The sequence below is a fragment of the Eretmochelys imbricata genome, chromosome 14 (genome assembly GCF_965152235.1).
Source record: "Eretmochelys imbricata isolate rEreImb1 chromosome 14, rEreImb1.hap1, whole genome shotgun sequence".
NCBI classification, from domain to species: domain Eukaryota; kingdom Metazoa; phylum Chordata; order Testudines; family Cheloniidae; genus Eretmochelys; species Eretmochelys imbricata.
The window spans coordinates 14317956-14345872 of NC_135585.1; the positions used below are offsets into that span (position 1 = coordinate 14317956).

General features: G+C 49.2%; 1 protein-coding gene across 1 annotated transcript in view; it reads right to left on the minus strand.

Annotated features, from left to right (window-relative positions):
- Nucleotides 1-4947: 4947 nt before the first annotated feature.
- GRIN2C (glutamate ionotropic receptor NMDA type subunit 2C) overlaps nt 4948-27917 on the minus strand; it is a 39329-nt gene continuing 16359 nt past the window's right edge. The window contains exons 5-13 of the mRNA XM_077834010.1: nt 27188-27399; nt 25418-25586; nt 21381-21534; nt 15196-15321; nt 12757-12986; nt 11352-11512; nt 9494-9681; nt 8137-8369; nt 4948-7116 (exon numbers count right to left, since the gene is read on the minus strand). Of these exons, the coding sequence (XP_077690136.1) occupies nt 5545-7116; nt 8137-8369; nt 9494-9681; nt 11352-11512; nt 12757-12986; nt 15196-15321; nt 21381-21534; nt 25418-25586; nt 27188-27399 (3045 nt within the window). The 3' untranslated portion in view covers nt 4948-5544. The remainder of the gene's footprint in view (nt 7117-8136; nt 8370-9493; nt 9682-11351; nt 11513-12756; nt 12987-15195; nt 15322-21380; nt 21535-25417; nt 25587-27187; nt 27400-27917) is intronic.

Here is a 27917-nt window from a genome sequence, read left to right on the forward strand (position 1 = left end):
GACGCTGGGCGAAATGTTCCCAACAGGGCTGAGAACTGGACTAATGGAATATACTGGGGCGAGGGAGGTCCCACAGTCGACTGAAGGCGAGACTCCATTCAACGCCCCGGGCCCATGGCAGCTGTGGGATGTGCATGCCAAACCCCATTGCCGGTCGAGGGGTGGTTGAAGTGCAAAGCCCAAGGGGTGAGTGTGGCTCTTGGGGGGTGACATGCTTATTTCAGTGCATGGGAGAGGCTGGGAGACGTGGCAGGAAAGCGAGGAAAACGAAAGCCCCCAGGGCTCCGGTTCCAGCACTTTGAGGAAGAGCTCTGTGTGCACCCGAAAGCTTGTCTCATTCCCCGCCAGCTGGGCCAGTGAAAGCGATGACCTCACCTGCCTTGGCGCTCTCATAGCCTAGGACCTATTTTCCAGCGTGCTGAGCCAGGCAGAACTAGACCCTGTGGGTCAGTATAAGACTAATATGAATTATCAATAAGCTGCAGTGCAGTATCAACACCCCAAAGTATTTGAACTCAACTCAATGGATGAGGGCCGGGGGGGGGGGGGGGCGGGAGTTCTTTAAATACTTTTGAGGCTCTGGACTTTAGCACATAGACGAAAATTAACACTATGTTAACATGGGCGGCACATGAACCCTCCCTTTGGGGAGCCCCCCCCCACCCAGGTGTCTATCTACATGCTGTCCCATGTCCTTTTCCTCAGCTTCCTTCCCTCCCCGTGACCTGTAGGGAGTTGATGGCCTGGCTACTCTAGTTGGGGAGGGTTGCCTTGATGTCTGTGGAAGATGTCCCTGAATTCCTGAGTTCTCTAAGACCCCCCTCCCGCCCCCCCCTCCCATTTACAGTGCCACCATTTCTCCATGCAGGGTGTGTAAAGCCATTCGTGTGTCTGTGGGGGGTATTACTGGCAGGGGTTACCCTCACCTTGCTTAGCCAGGGGTTGGCACTGACCAGCCTCAGCCATGCAGAGGGTTTGCCCCTGCCCCACCTCGATGTGCTGAAATGCTTCCCAGTTACCACCCAGCTTCTAAGTGCCTCTTTTGGGGGGAGATGGTGGCAAAGGCGGCAGCTGCAGGGTGGGCTGCTGTGCACACTAGTGCCAGCTGGGGAGAATGCCAGTATACGGGCGAGCGTCTTTGACGTGGGCCTGCTACTTTTACTCATGTGAGTAGGCCAGTGCCTTCATCAGCACGACTCATTTGGTAAGGCCCGCTCACACAAGCTGGCTAGCAGGAGCCCCCTTAACAGCGCCATGGCCTAGCCCTGCAAAGTCACCATGCGTCAGCCTGACACTAAGAGTTTATTGTAAGCTGCGCAGGCTGGCATCTTATTTATCCAATGACGACATTTCCACAGCAACCCCGGCCCTTGTGACCACAAGATTTGCTTGGCGTAGTTCTCTCTGAGCCGGCTGCGCCTCCCCCTTACCAGCGGCAACGTGCTGGCCAGCACCGCCGTCCTGTTCTCTCGTGCCCTGTCTTCTTCAGGCTGGCGGCCTCTACTGTGTCAGAATGACTGTAAGGCGTGCCAGGGTCGGGAGCTGGGGTTTTTAGAGAAACAGTCTTGAGCCTCATCCGGCTGCGGAGAGGTGAGCCAACGGCCCTGTGGCACCTAATAGGCTAGTCTGCTGTGGTCTAGGTTCAGTTGTTGGGTTTAGGGTGCAGCTGCTGGGTGGGGTTTAGTGGCCTGCGATACCAGGCCGTCAGACTAGGTGATCTGATGGTCCAGTCTGGACTTACATTCTATACCTGTGACACTCATTACCAGCTGATGCCTGGTTGATCACCTTTCATAGCACAGCACCAACCCCAGGCTCCCCTTGGTACCATGTACAGAACCAAAGTACCGTCACTCCCATTCCCACCTGTCCACAGCTCCAAGGGCCAGACCCTACCCTGGCTCTGGTGGGTGGTTTCGCCAGAGGCCAAGGCCTGAAGGAGCATAGCTAGGTGGATGTCCCCTCAGGGCAGGACAGTGACCTAGCGGCAGAGTAGAGGGTGCTTATAGTCAACTTGTTCTGAGGGGCAACAGACTTGCAGGGAGTGATTGACGGTTATTCTGCTCTTCTCTCTCAGGCGGGAACAGGAGAAAAGCATCTCTGAGAGACCTTGGCGGTCCCTTGATCCTGTGACCAGGCCCTCACAGCTGCTCTTGCTCCCTCAGCTTCCCAGGGCCCCTGGCTGGAGATGATAGCAACAGCACAGCCTATTCTGCTCCTGCACCAGGGGCTGGCAAAGCCTTCCGGCCCAAGGGTATTCTCAGGGACCCCTGCCACCTCTTCTCTGGGCCCAGGGCAGCTGAGAACCAGGCCACAGGCAGCAGGGCTGTAACCTCTCCAGCACCATCTGTACTTCAAAAAACCTGAAGCCAGAGCGAATGCCACCGCTCGTGTGGTTTAGTCAGTCACTTCAGTAGGGGCAGAGGTTCACCCAGGCACTGCTATCCTTTTCCCCTCTGCCTGGCCCGAGCAGCTCTGCACCCTCGCCCAGGAAAAGAACCTTGAGTGGCCAGTACAAATAACCACTTCAGCTGGCTGCAACCCCCAGTGCAATTGATTTTTAACAAAAAATGAAACATGGGCAGTTTCAGGTCAGAAGACTCCGGCGGCTGCTCCTGGGAGCATGGTGGGGAGATCTGGCAGGAAGACAACCACCCTGCTTGGGAACCTAGCAAACAATCCCGAACAGAACATCTCCTCTTGGCTTCAGTGTGTGTGTACCTTCTGATGGCTCAGGAGCTGTACCCAAGGGCAGTTAATGAAGTGCTATTTACTCCTGGTTCAGGTCCTAGGGGAGGGAGCACAGGCAGCGCAGCATGGCCTGGAGCAAGGAACGTAGGCTAGAGCAGGCAGAGAGCTCAGGCCCTCAGCCAAAGTTCAATTGCCAGCGATGATTATTTAATTCCATGTCCCATAAATCCTAGAGGCTTGTATTAATCCTATACTTTTCCTTCACAGCACTGAATTTGTCTGCACATTCGTTCCCTGAGCTAATTTCATTTTGTTGTATTTAACTGGCCGTAGGCTCAGGTAGGAGAACAAGTGCAGGGCCCACAGGTTCCCAGTCGCTACCCCGGCATTTTGACACGTGTGTTAACTGGAGAAGGGGTGGGGCGGGGGGGGGGGGGAAGAGACACGCTTGATTTACCTGACCAGGGCTCTGTAAATCCCTTGCTAAGAGGGCACATGCCCACACCGATGCAGGGCATAAAAAAAGCCCACCTCCGCCCATGCAGACATCAAGCCACACCCCTCCAGGGGAAGGATTCCTTACAGTTCCCTTTGCCTGACAGACAGATCAGCCAGAGAAAAATAAATTGGTGTGATTCTGAATGTTCCCCATGTTTTTGAAAGCAGCTGCACTCCAGTCGAGGACTCCTGGGTTCTAGTCCCACCTCTGCCAGTGACTTGCTGTGACACCCCCCATCTCTGCCCAGGAAAGGGCACCAGGATCAAGTGCTGAAGAGGGCTAAGTAGTAGCTGCATTTATTATGTCCGGGAAGATGAGTTGGGCTCCTTGTGCAGTTGCTGTGCTGGAAAGCCTGCCTGCTAGTTGCTGTAGATACAACATTTGAGGTTAGTACACGAGCCACACGGAGGCAGGGATGAGACTAGGCCTGAAGCATCTTCATTCCAGCAGCAGCCCCAGGGCAGGGCAGCAGCCGTGATCTCTTTCCGCACAAAACCCCTCTCTGTTCTTTTGCCAGAGTCGGGTTTCTCTGCTCCCGCTACACCCAGGACTGGGAGAGGTGGCAGCTCAGCGAGAGAAGGCAAATGAGGAAACACATTAGTCAGGCCAAGCCCTGGCTCTCTTGTGACAGTAAATGAAAAATTAGCAGGTAGGTGATGTCTCCTCCTGAGGCCTTTGATCCTGCTGTGACTATAATGAGACCAAGTGACTGAACACAAGGGAGTTAATAGAAATAAGATACAGAATAGCAAAGGGCTTTTTCCAAACACTTTGGAGTTAAATTAAATACACTTCTCCTGATTTCTATTCAACAGCTCAACTCTCCTCCCATCAAGCTTTGTTTGGGTGTGAAAAAAGGCCAGGCAGGGGCTGGACTGAATTATCATGTTAACCAAACCTGGGCAAATAGACTGTGCCTGTGAGGATTTACACGGAGTTAAAAACCCATCCATCAGCAAGCGTAGCATCTCCAGGGAAGTTCCCCGTAGGGCAGATTTACCAAGTGAGCCCAGATCTGGCAAGTCGCACCCAGCAACACTATTCCACAGCTCATAGGCGCCAACTCCATGGGTGCTCCAGGGCTGGAGCACACTCTCCCCCGCCCCCCCCCAGCAGTCCCCCGCTACATTAGCTCCTCCCCCAGCACCTCCTGCCCACCTGTGATCAGCTGTTCAGCCCCGTGCAGGAGGGGCTGGGGAGGAGCCAGGGTGGGGCACACTCGGAGCAGGGGGCGGAGCCGGGGCAGAGCACCCCCTGACAACTCAGAAAGACAGCACCTCTGGCACAGCTTCCTGTTGGACAGCTACCACATCGTATCCCACTTACCATTTCACACACACCCTCCCCCAGGAAACCATAGACTTTATCCCTGCTCCTGAAGTCAGTGGAGGTAGGTGCAGGCCCAAGGGCCTGGCGGGAGAGACTCATGTGCAGGATTCTAGTCGGAGCCTCAGCTTGTGTGCATGAGTAAACCAGAGTAAATCCACTGATTTCAATAGAACTCAGCTGATTTGCACAAGCTGAGAATCTGACTCATTTACTTAACCATTTGCAGGTCTTCCGGATGAAAAGGCGGCTCTCTGCATGTTAGATATCAGTAGAAACCTTGGCAAAAATAACCCTGAGTTTGGTTCAGAATGATGGCAGAATTAGAGAAATAAGATTTAAAATGTCTCTTTAATCACCTGGGCATGGCATTGTGACTTTTCACTTTAAGAAACCAACATGTGAAGAAAAGTCTTGAAACTATCCTAGGGAATGTGGGTGTTCCTGTCCCTGGTGTGGTCCCCATTCATTAGCGGACCATATAAAGCAGTGCAGCTTTAGAAGCCAGACAGTCACAGTTGTGGGGTGGGGAGCAGGGCTGGAAGATGTCCCCATCTTTTCACAGAGAGCAGAGCTGTGGGCATGCGCCCCAAGTTCACTGGAACCAAAAATAAATGATTGACATTGTACTGGATACTTTATAGCGAGCCACAGATGACTGTGAGCATTTCAATTGGACAAGACACAACCAAGAGCATCGCACTGCCCATGCGAAGTCACAGTGCCCAGGAAATGGAAGACTTCAGAATTCACACATTAAAGTGCCTTCTACAGTTAGGTTTGTGCCCCGTATCAAATAGCTGTGGCTTTATTATTTTTTGGTCCATCAGTAGCTGAGGAAATGGGAAAAGATCTTCCTGCTGGTGCCAAAGAGCAGGAGAAACTCATGGACAGATTTGAGAGCCTCCCTTATGGGATCAATCCCCAAGAGTCACACCTGAATCTGTTATCTCCAGATGGTGTGTGACAGCAGTAACGTGGATATAGGCCAAGTAACGATAGCCCTAACCCTGCCCCCCTCTCTGCCCTCACACCTCGGACTCAAGGCTAGAGATTCGTCTCCAGGACCGGGCAGCACAAGGACTGTTCATTCTCTGGGCTGCCAGGAGGTCCCTCCTCTCCGTATTGACCATCTGGAGGAAGGACGGCTCTGCTCTGCTTCGCTCTGTACAGTCTCTGTACACGCTGTCAAAGTACATGGTCCTCCGGCTGTCCTCCTGGATCAAGTAGTCCCTGCTCCTGGGTGCCCAGGGAGCCCGAGTGACACAGCGCTGGCTGGTCCTGGAGTGTTCGCAGAGCGGGGAAGGCCCCTGGTAAAGCCGCCCCAAGTACATAGGCAGGTTCATATAGGAGTTCATGTAGGCGTACTGTTTGTGCACCACGGTGGAGGAGGCCTGGTGCACGCCAGTGGCGTTTTGCAGGCACGCCTCCCCGTAAGAGGGCAGCCTCACCGCCTGAGGGTGCAGGAACTGCTGGGCTTTCCAAGGGAGTCGGGAGTTTGCCTCCACACGTTTTCTGTTGCACATAGCACTGGACCTGAGGGCTTCCGTGGGATAGTACATTGGTGTCTGCCTCAGTGCCACACCAGCTTTGGGGAAGAGATCTGGCATGTCCCCTCGGGTGGAAGACTTGCCGTCATATCTCCGGATGCCTAGGGAACGGTACTTCTCGTTCTGCTCCCAGGCAGACCTCAGCAGGCTGGCTCTTCTGTTCAGCTTCTCCTTGCCCAGAAAAGGTAGCTCCACTGGTTCTGGTTCCCTGAACACAGTAACTAAGCGTCTGCAAGGCCTGTCGGCTTTTGAGAAGGAGCTGTTCATGCAGTCAGGAGGCAAGAAAGGGTTCTTCTCGGAAGTGGAGAACAGCTTTGCCAGCTGGGTTGGGTCCCTGTGTCCTCCTTCCCCATATACCAGGTGGACATTTGGTGGAAGCTTCTCCTTTCCCTCTCCCCTGGACACAGGGTGCTTGTGCTCTTTGTAGATGTCTGGGAGGGGAAGCTCCCTTTGAGTTTTCAGTGGTGAGAGGGGAGTGCTCAGGTGGTTTCCCAGGGGCATGTGGCTCCCAAAATGGGATGGAGGCATGGTCCTCACCAGGAGGTGCGGAAAGCCACCCATGGTGGAACCTGGAAGAACTTTATCCCCAGAATAGCTTCCTCTAAACTTTAGGGGGTGAAGTACTGGAGGTTGCTCATTTACCGCCCTCCAGTTTTCATTAGCTGGCAGCCTGGAATCCACAAAGGGCTGTTGGGGAGCAGGGATGGGTGGTGGAACAGCCCTCTGGGCACAGTCCCTCCCAAGCTTCTCTGTTGCAGCCACATTGGAGGAGTAGGGTGGCCTGTTGGACACACTGGTGTTCTGGACAACAAGCTGAGGAGTTCTAAGGGAGAACGTGGTCTGGAGGTTTTCACTCTGGTTTGTCCAGTTCTCGATGGTGCGTGTGGCATTCTCAAGGGAGCTCCCAACACTGGCTGTTGACACCATGTCCTTGGCAGCCTGCAGCATCTTCAGCACATTGGCTTGGGCAGAGTTAGCGGTGACGTCGGGAGTACGAACACGAACAGGGCTCTCCAGATTCTGGACTCCACTGAAACAGCTATAAATGCCCTGAAAAGCAGAGAGAGAAAAAGTGGCCAGAGCAACCCTGAGTGCAGGGGACACAGGGAGGGAGATGAAGAATAATAAATCAGTGCGCCTTGGGTCCTGGGAAGGGATGAGCCAGGGCAATCCCTCATGTACAAGCTCTATGTTCATGCAGGATAAAGCAGATAAATACTACAGAACAATGATAAACATCCATAGTTGAGATGGAGAGCAGCCCAGGACTGGCCTGAGATCACATTGCTGTAGGCCAGGAATATCGTCTACTGTGCCAAGATCTCTGCATTACTTCCAAACACCATGATTCCAAACATCTTCCCTTTTTAGAATAGTTTCCTCCCACTAGTGACCTAGCGGACTCATCTCCAGAACAAGCGCTTTGATCAGCAGTGGAACTTGAGGGCAGAGAACCATCCATCCCCGGCCAACAAGCATACCTCCACGATGGTGCTCTAGAGTTCCTCCTGCCTAGACAAACCCAGAACTTAGTCTTTCCTTCAGTTCTCCCATTCGCTCATCAGCCTCGCTTCGAACAGCACGCCCATTAACTTTGGTTTCACACCAGATGAGGTGAGAGCTTGCTGGAGCACAAGCCATATACTAAACTCAACGCATTTCACGTGCAATAAGCTGTCTTGGCTTGGGAATGTGAAAGTAACAAGGCCAGGAACTGGTGCATCCATTCATTATTCATTTCCTTGATGCACTTTTAATTGGTGCTCGATTGTTTCATATGAATTTAGGGCTGGGAAAAGGCTCCCATCAGAGAACCCCACAGCCCTTCAGACAAGAGGCTTGTTTTTATCCACAGAACACTGACACTGTGTGGGCAGCACAAGCTTCCTCCCTCCTGCCATATTCTGATCAGTAACCTAGAGGCAAAATACTCAGCATCCCATTACCAGACACATCCACTCAGCCTTACTCCTGGTGACAAACTAGCCCCTCCTGAATAAATAAGATCAATAAAGAGTGACTTAGGGGGAACATGATCACGTAGTGGAAACGTGTGGGGAAGGCACTCACCCTGCTTATGGCCAGAAGGAAGTCAAGTTTGTGCGACTTGGGGACAGAATGGCGTAGTTTCCAATACACCAGGTGCTCCCAGGCAAAGACCAGCAGGCTCAACCCCATGGCCACCAACAGCATGTAGAAGACCCCGGCCATGTTGTCAATGTCTAGCTTGCTGCTCATCACCTCATTCTTCTCATTCTGGCAGATCCCCGACAGCCACACGGTCTCCAGTTTCTGGGTTTCCCCTGGGAAACAGTTACACACAGAGGGACAGACTGAGATTCTAGTCAGGAGCTTCCTGTGCCCCTGCAGTGTGAGGGACCAACCCTCTCACTTCACAGTCTGATGTCTACGTTGTTTTAGGAGCAGAAAAAAAATCCACTGCATCCCAGAAGTTATTAATAGAATTGTCCTCTATTCAGCCTTTAGGATTTCTCCCCAGTTTGTGCCTTCACCAAACACTCCTGGATTTGGACATGTGATAGCCTTTTTCCGACTTCTTAATTTCTTCCCCTTCACACCCATCTCTTCTCCCCATAATTCCCTTCCTCTGTCGTGATCTGCCTCTTTCCCCCCCTCTCCTCCCCTCCTTAACTCTGTTACATTTTACTCCTGAACGTCCTGCTCCTCTCCCCCGCCCATGCCTTTATACTTTGCACACAGATCGCTTAAGATCTCAAAGCTGCCAGGAGAGGTTCATTGCCTATTAGTGGGAAGACAGAGATTGCAGAGAGGATAATGTCCAGGAGGGGCTGGGCCCAATTGAACGTTAACCACAAACAACCTGACAGAAAAGAACAGCTTTCTGAATACTTCTTGATGCTTCCCCTAATGCACAGCGCAGACCACGGACTGACTGCTTGACTACACAGAGTCCAGCTGGGGCTTCCTAAGGTATCAGGAGACCAGGAGATTCAAAGTTGCGTGCCATAGATGACTTCCATGTGGCAGGCGGAGGAGAAAGCTAGGGCCAGGATTCCCAGATGGTTTACATTTACACCAGCTGAGGATCTGGCCCCTAGATTACAGGGATGGAGCCCTAGATGTGTGGGTTAATTCACAACATATGTGCTGGTTTTGATGGACTGTCTGATCCTCTTCCAGTTTTAACAGATAAATACATTTTAAAATAAAACAGCAGCATGTTTGTGTGAGAGAAAGAAAGGAGAGGAAAAAATGGAAGATCAAGCAAGTAAGGGAAGGTGAGAGATAGGAGAGCCACCTTTGTGCGTGTCTGATTCTTGGGTAACGCGGTTTCCCCAGCTTTGCAAGGAAAGAAGTACAAGAAGGGAAGGGCTAGGCTAACACTGTCACCCAGTCAGAGGAGGGACACCGCTCCCCAGCACTGAGCAGGGAAAGAAATACCCACCGTCTCCCAGGAACTGCAGAAGGGCCAAGTCAATCGGCCTCTTCCACTTGGAATCCTTCTGCAGAGCAATGCCATAGCCGGTGGTAGCAAAGACCTTCCCACTGCCGATGGTCACCAGCTTGCAGCCCTCGTCCTTGCCAGCCATGTAATTCAGCACAGCAGCATCGTAGATAAAGGCGTCCAGCTTCCTGGAATCAAGCAGAGAGAGTTCAGGGCAAGGACGGCAACAGAGGAGATGGGAAGGGAGCGGCTGGGGCAGGGAAAGGATAAGGATAAGGAGATACCAGGAAGAGAAGAAACAGAGTATCCACAGAGCTTTGGATTCAACATCTCATCTCAAACAGCCGGGGAGGAAACTTGGATGCTTCCCTTTCTAAACAAGGAGGAGCTGCTGATGGTATTGAGGCTCAGCAGCTCTACTGTCAAGAAGCCCAGACTCAACTAGAGTGTGGGCTCCCAATGCCCCAAATGGGAAAAGGCTACCCCCAACAAAATGCTTTCCTCAGGCCAATATTATTTTAAAGGCAGTGACATATCTATACAGATCACTTGGCTGCCTTTCAGTGGTGTGCAATCTCTGGGGTAAAAGGTGGCATCTGTTTAACATCACAGAGCAACACTATACAACAATTTAGGACACAAAGTGAGGGGAAAAAACCCTCTCCTCCATTGAAATCGAAGAGGTGATCTAGGGGATGTCTACACTGTAATCAGAGATATGACGGCAGTACGTGTAGACATACCCCGACGCTAGCTTTGATCTGGCTAGTTTGAAGAACAATCATAATGAAGCTGTGGGAGTAAGGGCTAGCTGCTAGAGTTACATACCCAAGGTCCCAGGCAGACTTGTACAGTCATTGGGTCATGGCTTCACTGCTGTCGTTATTCAGGGGACAGAGATCAAAGTTAACTTGGGTGTGTCTATCCGTGCTGCAGTCACACCTCTGATAGCAGTGTAGACATATCCTCAGCTGAACAGCCTGTAATCGTCAGAGGCCTGGTCTACACTAGACAATTAGGTCGGTTTAAGTATAGCGGTCAGGGGTGTAAAAAAGCCACACCCCTGAGCAGCATAATTCACGTGACCAAAGTCCCAGTGTAGACAGCGCTAGGTCAACGGAAGAATTCTTCTGTCAACCTAGCTACTGCCTCTCGGGGAAGTGGATTACCTACGCTGATGAGAAAACCCTGCATCTTGGCATAGGTGGTGTCTGCACTGAAACGCTGAAGTGGTACAGCAGTGCCGCTGTGTAGACAAGCCTGAGCTAAAATTTAGCAGCCTGTGCTCATGAGAAGTGCTATAGGCTCAGTAAGGACCACAAGCGATCAGGACCTCAGTCTGCCCTCTCATCTGGAAGATGGCAGTGCTGGGAGGGAATATGTACTCAGGAGATTACTCAAAGAGAGGGTGGATTTCTTACCTGATGTGTCTCTCTCTCACCCCCTAGCTTCCTACCCGCTCAGCCCCTTTGAAAGCTAAATGCTCTTATGCAAAGGGATGGGGCATTCTTAAATTACTTGATTTGCTATCGAAAACGCGCACACACCAGGTGCTGGATGGAGATCTTGGGACAGCTCCTTCTTTACTTCTGTGGAGCTCCACCCCTTCACAGCAGTGGAGGACTTGGCCCTGTATGCTTTTGTTAGGTGGTGGGAGCTCTTAGCTGGAGCAGTCTCCTAAAGTCAGGCAAGTTAATCTGACTTAATCTCCATCCCCCCACGTTTCTGATCATGTAAATACAGAATGACAGTCCCTTCCTGCCCCAGCCCAGGCATTTTGGGGGTAGAAGCCTGCGCACGCTCCAGCTATGGAGGCGCACTCCTGTTTCAGAAGAGTTGCTCTTAAAGGGAGACGTACCCCATTTTGAGGCTGGTCAGGGCGTCTTCCACCGAGCGCTGGTTGTATTTCATCATGTGCGTGTGCATATCTGGATAGTTGCTCCGAATGTTTCTCTCTGTGCTGCCATTGGGAACGGTGCCGAAGCGGAACGGGGGATACTGCTCCTGGGGCCTCTGGAACTAGAACAGCAATCACCATGAACAATAATCAAGTGCCTGGTCCAACAAACAAGCCCAGCACTGTCCTCCAGGCCTCCTCTTGGATTTTCCACTTAGCCCAGTGATAGAACCAGGCTGTGTTTTCACCCTCACCTTGAGCCCAGCTTCCACTCCATTTCTATCCCTTCTATCTATTCCCACCTTGTCACTATCAACCTGTATCAGCACCAGCGCTGGCTGAAAAGTGGGATGTTGCTGCCACAAAAAGTTTCCCACTTTGTCAAAATTAGTTTGATTTGGCCAAAGTGGCACAAGTCCATGGGAGAGCTGGGAATCAAACCCAGGCCTCGTGACCCTTGGTCCCACACACCCTAGCCACTGAGTGTAGGAACCCTATTTCCTGGCACTTGCCCCCCAAAGGCATTAGATTTATTAATAGGTGTTCCTAGCTGGAGGCCTGCCTGTGCTCTGTTAGCAAGAGCCTGGATTAGTGGAGAGGAGGAGAAGGGACACACAGGAGAACTACTGGGTCCACTTCTACCACAGCACACAAGCATCTCCTATTGACCTCTGTGGGCAATACCTGTATGCTGTGGTGGCACACAAAAGTCAGGTTCTGCATTAGAACGTTGCTCCCCCTTCTCTGCTCTGTTCTTTGGTTTCAGTCTTTCTCTGCTGGTCACTCTGCTAGCTCTCCATCTTGGTTTCTCCCAGGTTACTTCTCTCAGCCTCTTTTCTGTTCCTTCCCCCTCCGCTCCACACTCCAACCATTCAGCCTTCAAGTCTGTTCAACCTTAGGCAAAGGAGTTCTCCCCTCCCTTAAGACTGTGATTTCATTAAACTCCTCATCTTCAACATAACCATCATTGGAATATTGCCCTAACCCCATCCACTCGCCTTACCCTCTCAGCGCACACTTATCCCACCATATTCATCCTGCCCAGGATGTACACCATGGGCTCCTAGTCCCTCTCTGCCGCGGAGGGATGTCACAGCTGTCAAACTGAGGCACACACATTCAGAGTAAGCAATAACCACCCTTAATGGATTCTGCACATTGCTCCTTATTGTTGGTATCCACCAGCAATCCATGCTATGGAAACCTGACTTGTTCAGAAGGCAAAGTAGGTTAGCTCTCTTCAGTCCTTACCTTGGTTAACCTAATGTACTCACCCTACCCACTGTGTGTGTTCTATACCCAGCCATGGTTATCCCCCCATGCTTCCCCTCCCAAACTGTGGTTATTTTCTGCAAGCCCTCCTCACCTTCTTGTCACTCAGCCCAGAGACGGTGTCGATATATTGCTCCTGGATCATAAAGGCTGCCAGGTTAGCTGTGTAACTGGCCAGGAAGATCACTGCGAAGAAGGCCCAGATCAGCACCATGATCTTACTTGTGGTGCCTTTTGGATTCTCAATGGGCACCGAGTTATTAAAGACCAGGGCCCACAGCAGCCAGACAGATTTGCCAATGGTGAAGGAGGGCCCGCCAGACTCTGGGAGGAGAAAAGGAGAGAGGCTTTGGGTAGCTTGGAATGAACCTGGGCCTTTTGATAAACAACACGTCTCTCCAACCTCAGGCATGCTGCTGTCCCAACTTATGTTTCCTGGAAAATGATTAGGGATGATTCCTCCTGCCTTTTAGCCTTGAGCTGTAGATAAATGGGCTTTCCAGTTATGCTGCTGCCATTTTACACTTGTAACTCACCACCAAACAACGTGGTCCCGGGTTTGCTTTTGGGGAAAGTTATTTTTTTTTCTTACTTAATTCCTGCATTCATTGGTGGGTTCGGTATATGGAGAGAGGAAGTATTGCCTGAAGCCCAGACACCACAAAAAGGGTAACCCTTTCTGGGCCCACATCCTACCCCTAACATGGAGCAGGTGAGTCTGGCTGGGTTTCAGGGACCTTCAAATGACTGTCAGAGATTCCCTATTAATGTAAAGATCTACCTGCTTTATTGAGTGGAGCCAATTAAAAGCTGGCTGTGCACCTAAAACTAAAATATCTCAGGGCCCTGTCCCAACAAGCACCGGTTCTGTCTTAACAGGAGTTGGTCTGAACACGGAACTTCTCCCAACATGCTCGTGCTGAGATGTTCTGTGTCTGTCCCGACATCTAATCTGTTGTAGATATTGCTATAGCACCAGTCCTTGCAGCATCCAGGCATTGAGTCTTATAGAAAACCTGGTAGAGATTCTTTGGTGCTTGTTTTCTTCCAAAGTCCTGGTAAGAAAGAGAGAAGAATCTTGCCAGGACAGGGTATGTGGCCTAGGCAGGTTCTGGCTGGGCTGTGAAGGAAATCTGCCAGACCCATTTCTGGTGAGGCTCCAAGACTGGCCTTCAGCACAGAGACAGAGACCTATTACATAGCAGCTTTTCTGACTTCACCTTCAGAAATAGCGGCATGGTTGCTAGAGAGAGTGGAATGGAAATGCATTTTGCTTCCCCACCACCTCCCAACAATGTACCAAAAAATTAAAACTGGGGGAAAGAAGGAGCCAAAATGAGAAATGAGGCACGAGATTCAAGACCAAACCAGCGCTCTCTGGTGAGAGGATTGGAGCGGCAGGGTTCTGGCTGGCTGAGTTCTGCTGGAGCCTTTGTTCTATTTTTAGCTTTTATCTTCCAAATGATTGTGTATTTTTACTGTGGGCTCTAGGCTATTCTCTCCTGGTAGATACCAGCTTCCTTCTGACTCTCTTCTTTCCTCCCAGTGTCTGATCCCTGACTGAATGGCAAACCCTCCAAGGTCGACACTGAGAAACTGTTGAGGGTCTCTGAAACTAGAGCAGGGAGAGATTTTGTCCTGGAGTGCACAGGGGAGTCATTGATGCTGCTTCAAGAAGCATTTTCATTATGCACCTGTCAGGATGGATATGCTTTAACGAACATTCATCAAGGGCAAAGATGGTACCCTGGCCTGGGGCTGACAGCTCCTCAAAACAAATGTGAGAAAAATCTCCCCAGCTAGCTCGGATGTGGGAGCTCTTAGCTAGAGCAGACAGCATAGTAATAGGCTGATTGGTCCTGCTGGTGACAGCCACCGCGGGTCTGGAAGAAACTGGATTCACTAGATGGTCACAATGGACCCTTCTGGCCTTGGAATTTATGAACCTATATCCACAATGGGCATTGGCAAAAATCCCATGTCAACTTGAAGTGGCCCGAGGAATCTCCAGCTGGCATCCTGTATTGCAGAGCAATCGGGGAGGGGATGGAAGCATGTGCACAGTTAGGGGGAGGGGTATTTTATGGCTTTTCAGTTCCCCATGTTGATGTTGAAGTGGAAGACACTGGAGGCACCATTTTGGTACCTGGTGCTAGGCAAAGAGGCCCTGCTGAGGAAAGGAAGACTCCCCCAATAACAGAGGCTGGGGAGTGGTTGAGGACCTGCTGATGGAGGTTGGGGTCTGCTTTGCAAAGGCTGAAGCTCTGCTGAAAGAGGCTGGGAATCAGTTTCCACACACCCTGCTCACTTTAATCCATGGATATGGCTAGAAACATGACCCTGAGATGAGCCCATGCTTCCCCAGGACATGAGGGGCTGTAAGAATCCAGACCCATTCCCATGGAATTATTATGGTGCCTTCACTCTCATAAAGCAGGGCTCATCAAGGGCAAAGGGGAGGGGAGGGGTGCTTGTGACAAAGGGCACCATCCCATTGCACAACATTTGCTCATAGTTCCTTTAAGCAACTTACTTTTTCCGCTGGTTAGATTCTGGTTGTAGCCGACGGGGCTGAAATATTCGAACATGAAGACAGTGATGGCAACCACAGTGAGACACATCACGAACATCATGACCCACACCGCCGGGCTGTAGGGCTCTGCAAGGCAAGAGGGAGGCAGTCAACTCCAGCTGTGCTGCACCTGGCCCCATGCGTGTGGCACTATAGGTGACTGGACCCTCCCACTGAGTAATACAGCAGGACCCAAACCTAGAGGCTAAGGGGAAAACCCCCTCAAGCTTCACGCAGGATCATGCGACCCTATAGAGACAGATATACCCTTCCCAGCACAATACATTTGTGGTGATCCTATTAGTGCCCTTGGATCTAAAGGGCATCGGGATTACACTGAAAGATGCCCGATAGCTACTGGGTGTCCTCATCTACAGACTGAGCACACGCTAAATAGTCCTGTCTTGCTATTTATTAAGTAACTCAGAGTGGGAGAAAGAGGGAAGTAAAAGGGAGAGTCTCACTCACAAAAAGAGCTAAATTCAGACCTGATGTAAGCAGGTTGAGAAATTAGCCAAGGGGGGCTGGAAGAGAGAGAAACCAGCCGTGTAAAACCATCATGAAAATTTACCAGCCAAAGCACAAAATCTACTCACCTGCCCTGATCATAATAGAGTGACAGAGGAAAAACTAATGAGACATTACTCACCTGTCAAAAAGTTTTCAAGTAGTATCCACCCCCGGTAACAGGTCTATGTTTATTTGTAGTAGTATTGTTAAGGCCCTACTTCATTTGCGATATTGCGGATCCCGCAATATTAGGCTTCCGCTGCAATTTGACAGTGAGCGCCCAGGGCAGCTAATGGCAGAAAATAGTGGGAAAGTATCTGCGGTAATAAGGTCCATTATTACTTTTCCATGATTTTCCATGGCTTCTCCCAACTCAGCTGCAATTTTTGGACAATCATCCTGTGATTCAAGTAGGGCCTTAAATATTGTTTATTATTTATGTTACTGTAGGACCTAGGAGCCCTACTCAAGGACCAGGGTCCCATTGTGCTAGGTGCTGTACAAAGACAGAACAAAAGGAGTTCACAATCTAAGATTAATCTGAGTGGAATAGAATCTTGCAAGGCTGAGGTTAGAATTGGGTGAACATTGCAAACATATGTCCATGAATATTTGTTTTGAATAAATGATGCATTCAGAGACAGTGTTCACATCCTGTTTATGTTCATTTTCTCATCAGTGAATGAGGTTCCAGGCAAGAACATTTGTGGAAACAAAACATTTTAAGTGGATATTGCAGAACATTATTGAAAAGTGAATTTTGAAGTTGTAATCACGAGTATTCACACCAAAAACCTGATCCTAAGAGTTACTTTAATCCAGCCAGGGAACAGAAACATGCTGTGTAACCTACACGTCCAGTCAAAACAGCTCAGGAAGCCAATACTTGGAAGGAATTGCTCTCACACCAGCTGCAGATTGAGAATGATTATTTGCAGAAATTGTTCAGGAAAGACTTCCAGACAAATCAGCAATCTCGTGGCTGAAAAATTCACAGAAAAAGGGGCAAAATACATCAGATACCTTATTAAATTTACTGAGCCAGGGCAGAGATATATAGAGATATGCGTTACCTAGGGAGGTGGTGAAATCTCCTTCGTTAGAAGTTTTTAAGGTCAGGCTTGACAAATCCCTGGCTGGGATGATTTAGTTGGGGATTGGTCCTGCTTTGAGCAGGGGGTTGGACTAGATGACCTCCTGAGGTCCCTTCCAACCCTGATATTCTATGAGAGAGGGAGAGGCAAAAAGGAACAGAGAGAGAGGGAGAGAACGGGATGTGGAGAAAGAACAAGGCAGACACAAAAGAAGACACAATTAATTGATCTTTAAATATTCATGGTAAATAGGCCCAATGGCCTGTGTTGGGATGTTAGATGGGGTGGGATCTGAGTTACTACAGAGAATTCTTTGCTGGGTATCTGGCTGGTGAATCTTGCCCATATGCTCAGGGTTTAGCTGATCGCCATATTTGGGGTCGGGAAGGAATTTTCCTCCAGGGCAGATTGGAAGAGGCCCTGGAGGTTTTTCGCCTTCCTGTGTAGCATGGGGCACAGGTCACTTGCTGGAGGATTCTTTGCTCCTTCAAGTCTTTAAACCACGATCTGACGACTTCAATAGCTCAGACATAGGTGAGGTTTTTCGCAGGAGAGGATGGGTGAGATTCTGTGGCCTGCGTTGTGCAGGAGGTCAGACTAGATGATCATAATGGTCCCTTCTGACCTTAATATCTATGAATCTAAGAGGAGACACTAAGAGAGGGACAGAGAGACAAAGACATCAAGAAGGCAGGAAGAGGTGTGAACAGAAAGAGGCCCTCAAGGCAGAGAGAGACCAAGTGGAAGAGACAGTGGCAGTTGCTGGGTGACAGCAGCAACCACCCAGAATGATAGAGCTCTGTCATTAAAGGGCAGGCTGAAGGATGGGATTAATTCAGGCCCTCAAAATACAGCAGAAGAGGCCCATTTGTCAGCGTGTCCTTCCCTGTCAGGGAGGAGAAAACCTTTATCTGATGGCATCAGATGCATTTCATTAGCATGTGGAGGGAGCTGGGCAAGCGAGAGGGTGGGGAGGGTGGAAGGAGGAACCTTTGACCCTGGCTTCCCCTGGGCTTAGCTCTCCTACACACATTTTCTGGGGAGATGACTGTGCAGTAGGAAGAGAAGGCCCAGATCTGAAAACTGCAGAGAGTTAAAGTCCAGGGGCCTGATTCTTCAAGTAACTGAAATCAGAGAGGGCTACTCGGCTGGAGTTGGGGGAGTTAGGGAACAGCAACACTTCTCTGAAGGGGGGCGAGCCAGGGTGGCTTGTTGCTTCTCTGACTCCATAAGCTCACCCCAGTGTCCTGACACTGAGCTATCTGTCCTCCAGTGAAGGTGGTGACATTGGCTCCCTCTGTAGCAGATACGCTCTACTATGCAGTGCCGGGGAGCCTGTACATTTCTCCTGCAATCCCACGGCACAGGAGACAGGAAGCTCTGGGGAGGAGGAGACACTCGTAGCCTCTGGCAGCAGCATGTCTTTGACTTGACAGTGCACAGTTTAAAGAGGCCTTCAAAACATATACAGGCTTATACCAATATGTGTGTGCAAACATACAGAACAAGGACAAGCTCAGACATATGCACAAACATATACGCAGGCTGCTCGCACACATTGTGCTACACATGCTCTTTCGTAGATGTATTCTGTACACACACACACACGCGCGCGCGCAAGCTTCTACATACAAACAAACATACATATGGAACAGTTCACACATGCAGCTAACAATCCACATGTTCACACACGCACTTTCCTAACAGCAGGTACTCACGTACAAAAGGTGCATATGTACACACACAAAGCAAATATACCCTCAGCCACATGAAAACATGAGTTCTTTGTCATGCACACTCAGATACACCACCACATATGTACCCATACATGTAGCAACATCTAGTTACACACACTTATTCACAGACACTTTTAAACACACACACACAACCAAACTCGCACATGCATTCAACACACACTTATCCGCATGTCACATACACGTACTGAACACAAACACAGACACAGAATCATAGAAATGTAGGGCTGGAAGGGACCTCCAGAGGTCATCTACACAAACCACCTATGCTGAGGCAGGATTAAGTAAATCTAGACCATTGCTGGCAGGTGTTTGTCTAACCGGTTCTTAAAAACCTCCAATGACAACATACCTAGGTAACCTGTTCCAGTATTTAACTATCCTTATAGTTAGAAAGATTTTGCTAATATCCAACTTAAATCTCCCTTGCTGCAAACTAAGCCGATTACTTCTTGACCTGCCCTCAGAGGACTTGGAGAAAAAAACTGATCACTGTCCTCTTTATAAAAAGAAAAGGAGTACTTGTGGCATCTTAGAGACTAACCAATTTATTTGAGCATGAGCTTTCATGAGCTACAGCTCACTTCATCGGATGCATTTATAACATCCCTTAACATATTTGAAGACTATTATCAGGTCCCCACTCTGCCTTCTCTTCTCAAGACTAAGAATTAGGTATGTTTTCAACCTTTCCTAATATGTCATGTTTTTTTCACAACTTTTATCATTCTTGTTGCTCTTCTCTGGAATCCAGTTTGTTCGCATCTTTCTTAAAGTGTGGTGCTCAAGACTGGACACAGTACTCCAGCTGAGGCCTCACCAGTGCCGAGTATAACAGAACTATTACGTCCCACATCTTTCGTACAGCACTCCCGGTAATACACCCCAGAATGACATTTGCCTTTTTCCAGCTGCATCACACTGTTGACTCTCAGTCCATTTGTGAGTCACTATAAGCCCTAGATCCCTTTCTGCAGTACTGCTGTCTAGCCAGTTATCCACATGTGAATATGTGTGAAACATATGCAGATACATGCACATATAGAGACAGACTCACACAACATGCACTGCAAACACACTCCTCCTCATGTAAACACAAACATGCAACATGTATTGCTAATCAAATTCACACACACTCACAGCATTAAACATCCATCCACACACACAAACTTTTGTCTTATTTAAACTTACAGGTTATTTTTCTGGAAAGCACATTAAAATCATCTTAGTGGGGTTTTTTTTGTTTGTTTTTTTACACACACACCATAATTACAAAATTCAAGTGCAGAAGAGGCAAGAACTGGATTTGTGGAATGACCCTCCCTAAGAACATGCTCAGCCTGGCCTCCACCTAACAAGTCCCTGATTCAGTTTAATAAAATAACTATTGAATACAACCTCAGCCACTTGCTTAGAGCAAGAGAGGAATTCAGTCTTGGGGCCTGTCCAGACCTTAGGCTGTAATGACACCACCAGCAGGGAGACTGATCAGTGCCAATTTGTGGAGGTGACTTTTGTGACATGGACCCTTGTACCCTGGGAACTTGTCTGAGACTCACCAATTCATTTCACAAAGGCCATTGGAAAACCACCAGCAGTGATGGGCTTGGACTTCCACTGATCTGGCCAACGGTAAAAGTCTTGATAGTAGTTTAGCCCTTAAACTACCCTGCTCCATTTTAATCACTGGTTCATTGGACTTCAAAGCTTCCTGTTCTTGCAATCAGTGTCCCATCTACAAGACCCTATAACACAGGCTAGAACACCAATATTAAACTCCAGACAGTCTCCCCTAGGTTCCAGGGGGAGCCTAGAGGGACACAGAGGAGAAGGCCCATGTGATACAGGAAATGAGCACAACCCGTCAGAATCTGGAGTGGAATCTGAGCTTGTATGTTGACACTGACTGAAAGTGATGCTCTCAATCAATGCATGGCCAAGCAGTGACTTTGTATGCAGAGGACACTCTTGGCTTTGCCAAGATAAAATGAATTGCATCTGATAAGTTAACTCTTTCATTGCTGATCCTACATAGAAAATGCAAGATAGCCAATGTCCTATCAAAATCACAGGATGCCGGATGAACTTCACAGCTGTCAAGGAGCTCAGCCACCAAAAAAAAGTTTGGGAAGCTATTCCTATGCACGGATAGTTAGGACAGTTCTTTGCACTTTTATAGCACCTTTCATCAGAGGAACCCCAAGTGCTTCATCAGACAATAAGTTCAGCCTCCCCAGATTCCTGTGGGGTTGGTGCTATTATAGTCATTTTACAAATGGGGAAACCAAGGCAGAGAGATTGAGTAACTTGCCCAAGATCACACAGCAAGTCTGTGGCATAGCCAGGAATAGAATCCACAAGTCCAGAATGCCCCCAATCTCCTTACCTAGCAAGAGACAGGTTAGATTGGAAATACCCCAACATGACGGGGAGGGGAGTTGAGCCCAGACAGGAATATCAACCCTTTGTTGGAATCAGCAGTAAGTCCCATCCCAGAGAAATCAAGCACCTCTCTGGCTCAGCCTTGCTTCTGAGTACTCCTCACCACCTGAATCCACATGACAGGCACATTCCTTGGTATCAAAATGGCCCACAGCCACCACATTTACACAGAGCGGAGTCCAGGCGCCCCATGGCCTCACCAAGCTCAGACACACAGATTCACCCTGGACTGCCTTAACCCTCCATTTTCACTTCATGCTTTTCCCCTCCTTGAACGCACCATGCTCACCCGCAGCTCCGCGCATAGGACAAGCATCCACCCCGGCACCAGGCTGGCTCTGCTCACCTAGGAAGGCAGAAGGCGAGACTGTCCCATTGCTTCTAGCCACCATGACACTAATGCCCGTCTCCACGAAAGGCACAGAGAAGTCCACAATCTCAGACCGCTCCTCGTTGATGGTGAGGGACCCTATGGCCATGTCCGCTCGCTGGTAGTACACCTGGAGGACGACAAAGGAGGCAGCCAGGTGAGTCTGGAGCTACGCAAGCAAACCCACACGCCAGCAATTCACAGGGGACCCAATCCCATCATGGCTAACCATCATTCTCAGTCTGATCCCACCTCCCCTTGCTGGCTGAGTGGCAGAGAGACTGGCCCCAAGGTGACCCACTCCCCCTTTCCCTGTCCCAGCTTCAGACACAGGCTGCACAGGAAAGACACCTCCCTTCCCGATTGGTTCTCCCCTAAGAAGCTCAGGGCCTGATGCTCAGTGACCCCCACAGCCCTTTGACTCCATTCTGGCAACACAAAGTAGGTGGATACAGCCCCCACAGGCTGTTGCAGAACTGGAATAAAGGCCCTAGGCCAGCCTTGCAACCATTCCCAGACACGGGACAGATTGGGGGCATGGCTATAGCGCATTGCATGACAGCTATCCTCGGCTGCCAGGAGTCCCAAGGGGAAGCACAGCATAAGAGTTAGAGCAGACAGTGGTACCACAGGCCAGCAAGACCCCTGCACAAGCTACCTTTGCCCCTCCCCAGCCCTTAGTACAGAAATGGAGTAACAGACTCAGGTCCTTGGCCTCTAGGTCAGACTCACACTCCCCAACTACCTCCTTCCTTCCTTCCCAGTCACTGGATTCCTGCCTTGCTACACACCGGGCCCAGCCCTGGTCCACTGCAATCAAAGTCTGCACTGAATGTACATAGTGACCTCTGGCCCCAGGTAAATTACTAGAGCTGGTCAAAAATTGGAATTTCTGTTTTGCAATCTCAAACATTTAAAAAAATTAATTTGTTCCAAATCATAATGACTAAATATTTTTGAAACTTCCCAGGAAGCAGAAATTTTGAATTTTTGCTTGAAAACTAAAATTAAGAACATAAGAATGGCCACGCTGGGTCAGATCAATGGTCCATCTAACCCATTATCCTGTCTTCTGACAGTGGCTGGTGCCAGATGCTTCAGAGGGAATGAACAGGACATGGCAATTATCGAGTGATCCATCCCCAGTTGTCCAGTCCCAGCTTTTGGGAGTCAGAAGTTTAGGGACACCCAGAGTATGGGATTGCATCCCTGACCATCTGGTCTAATAGCCATTGGATGGACCTATCCTCCATGAATTTATCTAAATCTTTTTTTAACCCAGTTATATCTTTGGCCTTCACAATATCCCCTGGCAATGAGTTCACAGGTTGATGGGGCGTTGTGTGAAGAAGTACTTCCTATGTTTGTTTTAAGCCTACTGACTATTAATTTCATTGGGTGACCCCTGGTTCTTGTGTTATGTGAACAAGGAAATAACAACACTTCCCTATTCACTTTCTCCACCCCAGTCATGATTTTATAGCCCTCTATCATATCCCCCCTTACCCGTCTCTTTTCTAAGCTGAGCAGTCCCAGTGTTTTTAATCTCTCCCCAGATGGAAGCTGTTCCACACCCTTAATCGTGTTCCAATTCTAATATATCTTTTTGAGATGGTGCAACCGGAACTGCATACGGTATTCAAGGTGTGGGTGTACCCAGGATTTATATAGTGGCATTATGATATTTGTGTCTTATTTTCTATCCCTTAATAGTTCCTAACATTGTTAGGTTTTTTGACTGCCATTGCACATTGAGCAGATGTTTTCATAGAACTATCCACAATGACTTAAGATCTCTTTGAGTGGCAACACTTAATTTAGACCCCATCATTTTGTATTACATTTTCGACATTTATTTTGTTTGCGCTTTTCCATTACTTTTATTATTTTGACCTTATGTCGGGACATGTCATATTATGCACTACTATGCCTGACATGTCCTGACAGTGTCAAAATAATGAAAGAAATGGAAAAACAAGCAAACAAAATACATTTTGAAATGCAATTTTAGCTTTGACATAACATTTAGAAATTTTTCCTAAACATTATTCATGGAAGTTGACATGATTTTGCAAAAAATTTCCATCTTCTAAAAACAGCATTTTCCAACAAAACTGTTTAGACAAAAATTTTCCCAAACAGCTTTTTCAAATAACACCTTTCTGGGAGAAAGGGAGCTTATTTCCTGCTAATGCAAAAATGTCCAATAAAATAAACAAAAATACATGAAAATAACACTGCTCTGAAAATTAATAAGAGCACAACATTAGCGACTCATTGCTGCAAAGCTATGCAATTAGTCAGCCTCAATTTAATGACCACCACCTCAGAGTTCCTCCTGCTTTCTCACTGCACCAGAAAAAAGACAGGCCATATGCACCAGCATGCTCTGGCTGCTTGGTGCTGCTTCAGTGACACATATCAGCTTAAATCTATTTTAGCCAGGTTTACAACTGCTTGGCCTTGCTGGATCAATGCAAAACAGCTCAAGCATACCAGGGAATCTGGCCCAATAAATGTAAATAGTACACACACATACTATGTTTAAGAAAGTTAAGGTTGCAAAATCAAGCACTTAACAGTTAGGAAATGCCACAGTTAAGGTTACCTGTGCAACCTTAATTTAGCCCCCTCTTGCATATGCATTATGATACTGTGCTTGATTATGTGATCATATCCTATTTTCCCACAGAACTCCTGCCTCAGTCAGTGAAATGCTCAGCATTTTTACAGCAATTTGTATATTCACAGAACAGCTTCAATCTATTTCAGCTGCAGTTGTGATTACTCAGCACTTGGGCAAATCTGCTTCTAGGTGGCCTGCCAGGCACCCAGAAAATCATGAACATACAATGATCAACTATGAACATTTTGGTTTCAGTGGCTTGCCCAGCATCAGAGAGGCAGGGAGAGAATCCAGTTCTCCAGCCAGTATTCAACTTCTTTAACCATGAGACCAGCCTTTCTCTTCCTTCAATTCCCTGCCTCATTCACTACACACCTTCCAATGTCTGCAACAAACACAGCAGAGGTTCTACTGACAACCTCATTCACTACACAGCCTGCCTCCTGTTTCCCTCCCACTCTTCTCCTATCCAACCTCCTGCACCCCCACATTGCCTGCCCCCATCCCATGCTGCTACCCATCCCCCTACACTGACTCCTGTCCCCCACCCCATATTACCCTGGCTCCTACCCCTCCTCTGATCCTACTCCTCCATTGTCCCCCCACCCCTCTGCATTCCCTTCAGGTACATCCTCCCCCACACTGCCGGGGCACCACCAGGGGAGCACTGAAAGCACATGCAGAGAGTCTCCTTACTCTCACTTCCTGTGCTTGGCACCACAGCGGCCTCTGGCAGATGGGAGGAGCAATTGCAGGAAATGGAGCCCCAGGTTGGAGCATGCCCAGTACAGATGGAATCTTTGGAGAATTTAGCTGCCAAACGGATAGGTCTCTCGTGAGCATGTGCTAACTGAGATTTTTTTGGAGGTTGATAACCTGGACCAATTTGGGTTCATTTTTATGTGAACTCAAGGCATATGCCTGATGCTAGAGCAAATGTCTTGCTCCAAAGCACACAGGCAATAGCACCTCAATGATTGTATGATTTTTTAACTTGGACAAAACAATGTCCTTTTCCCTAATCTCTGAAACATCTCAACCATTTTCACGAAAATTTCCCCAAAAACATTCAGCATAAGGCAGACACCCAAATTTCAGCCCACCTGGTTAAAGTTTGGAAAAAAAAGTTATAAACAACTGAAAACAGGGTCTTATAATGCAAAATGTTAGGCTGCCTTTACTATAGGCATCATCCATGTCACATTATGCCCTAACCAAGCATAGCCAAGGATCAGAAACTGAGTCCAAACACTGAAATTCTGACCCAACTCAAATGGGAGAATCCCAGTTCAGATCATGCCTTTAAGCATTTTGGTGAACTGATTGCAGGCATGGCCCTCCTTGAGGAAAGGTGCATTGTGGGAAAGGGTCACATCTGTCTCCCTACCTCGCCAATCATGCCATTCCAGATGCCACGCACTATCTTCCCATGTTTTCCATTGGTTACCAGGTAGAGATCATAGGAGAACTTCACTGCCTTGGCCAGCTTCTTCAGGATGTCGATGCAGAAGCCCTTGCAGCAGAGTTTGGTGTAGGGGTCCACAGGTCCATCCCCACTGAAACCAGGACATTAAAAATAAAAACCAACACAGACACCGGTCACTTCCTTCAGAGGATTTCCACGGTAATGCAAGGGCCATTCCACCACCTATGCCACCTCATGCAGCAATGCTGATATACCACTATAGGCAAATGCAGGGCCTGACTAGTCCACAGAGTGCTCAGGAAGTAGCACTAGGGTTGCTGAGCCCTGCATGTTGGGTAGTCATTCACATCCATGCAAAGTGAGTGTAAAATGCTACCATGCCAGAATTCTCCCCTCACATGCCACCAGCCATGGGGTTTCAAATGCACTTTTCACAAGAGCAAAATGCCAACATAAGCAGCTTGATTCTCTACTGCCCTGGCCCTCATGTAGAGGTTAAAACTGATGCCAAGTAAGTGCAATATGCTACTGGTCTGGTCTGAGTTGGTAGCATTTTACACCCACTCTAGACTCAACTTTGCACTGGTGCATGTGACTGCACAAGGTAGGGTGTTGGGGAGTTAGACCCTATGTACAATTAGGCAGTGAGGAATCAGGACCACAAAGCAAGTCCAAATTACAAGGAAAGAGGTGGCCTTGCCAGTCAGCTGGAAGAATAACTCCACACAGGCCTAAGAGGGTAGCTGCAGAATACCAGTTGCTCCCCTGGGAAGGGAGCACATGTCTCTCCACATGGGGGTGAGGGAAGCTGCTGAGTAACATCTGTGATCCCTTGTGTGGGGAAGCATAGCTGCAGAATAGCCACTCCAATTCCCAATGGGAGGAGGGTGTCTCCTTCCACTTGAGGAAGGAGGGAGAGAGAGGGAACTGTGGAAATGGCAGGGCAACAGGAGGGGCTGCTCCAGCCGGGAAGTGAGAGAAGTGCTCCAACAGGCTGGCTGACACAACCTTGATCAGAGAGCTGCAGAGGTCAGCCACAGGCAAATAATTAATGAGCGTGCACAGGCCTGCCTGGCTGCGTCCCTCCGGGGGCACTTTCCAGGCCAATCTCCACGGCCACCTTTTCAGAAGGCTGTCTCAGGGGAGTCTGGGCTGCAGCTCTGGATCGACAGGCTGGCTGTCCACACACACAGCCCTGGAACTGTAATTGATGGGCCAGGGCAGCAGCCAGTCTGGTGGGAAAACACAGCATTTATAGACACTGAACTGATGCTCCAGAGTCTAGTTCCAACACAGCCCCTGGAACAAAGTCTAGCATGAGCCAGAGGCTCCCAGCTCTGACAATCAGGACTGGCCTGCAGCCCAGTTCTACGCAGCATCTCCCAGCTGTGAGCATCAGGCCTGAAGTCAGAGCTATTACAGATAAGAAATCCTACCTAAAATTCCTGTACTGAATCCTGGCACCACATTAAATCCACACCAGCCACATTCCTGTTTGCAAACACTCAGAAAGCACTGCCCGAGCAGAAAACACCATTTTATCCTGAGGTTGCAGCCTGCCCAGTTCTGCTCCTTGCTTGAGCAGGGCTTGGAACACCTGACGCTCCCTTCTACCGACCTTGTGAGAAGCAGAGCACGTGCATGTCTAACCCTGCTCCAGCACACCTGGGGCAGCTGAAGATGAGGGCTGCAGCATGGCACCTCCAGCAGCCCATCTGCCTGCCTGCTTACCTGTCGGTGTAGTTGGTTTGCTTCCGGCAGGGGACGGTGTTGCGCACACAGACACCAGAGGCCGGGTCCGTGTTCTCCACAATCACAAAGGGCCTCTCTTCAAGGGTGGCCACGGTGAGGTGGCGATTGTCCGACACGGGCTGCAGGAAGGAGCCATAGCGAGGCCACACTGGGTACTTCATGTGGATGATCCCCTTCTCCCATTTCCCCACCTGCCCAAGATTGGAGAACAGTGTTACTGTCCACACAACAAGGGAAATGCCCGCGACTGCCTGGCAGTGGTGCACGCGAGGTTATTCCAGTGGGGGTGTGCCGTCAATGCAGGTCCTTTGCTTCCCACAATCACCACCTTTGCAACACTGCTGTTCAACTAGAGGAAGAGACAGCACGTCAAGGAAGTTACAGGTGGGTCTGGATATCGGGGAAGCCTGGCCCTGGATGGACAGTAGAGCCCTGATAGGCAAACAGCACGTAACAGATAACCCATTTTGCCTCTCCCTCTGCCTGTGAGCAGATGCAGACCCCCTTGGATCGATCCGCTATTACAAACCAGTCAGTGGCTTCACTCACCACCTCAGGGGTGGGTTGCAGCATGCAGCAACACTAACAGGAAGGGAGGGAAACACCACATCCAGTTATCCTGCAACTTTACTTTAAGAAGGCTGAATGTAACTAACTACATTTGGTCAGCATCTCTAAGTTAATTCCCCGGCTCTTGCATAAAGATGTG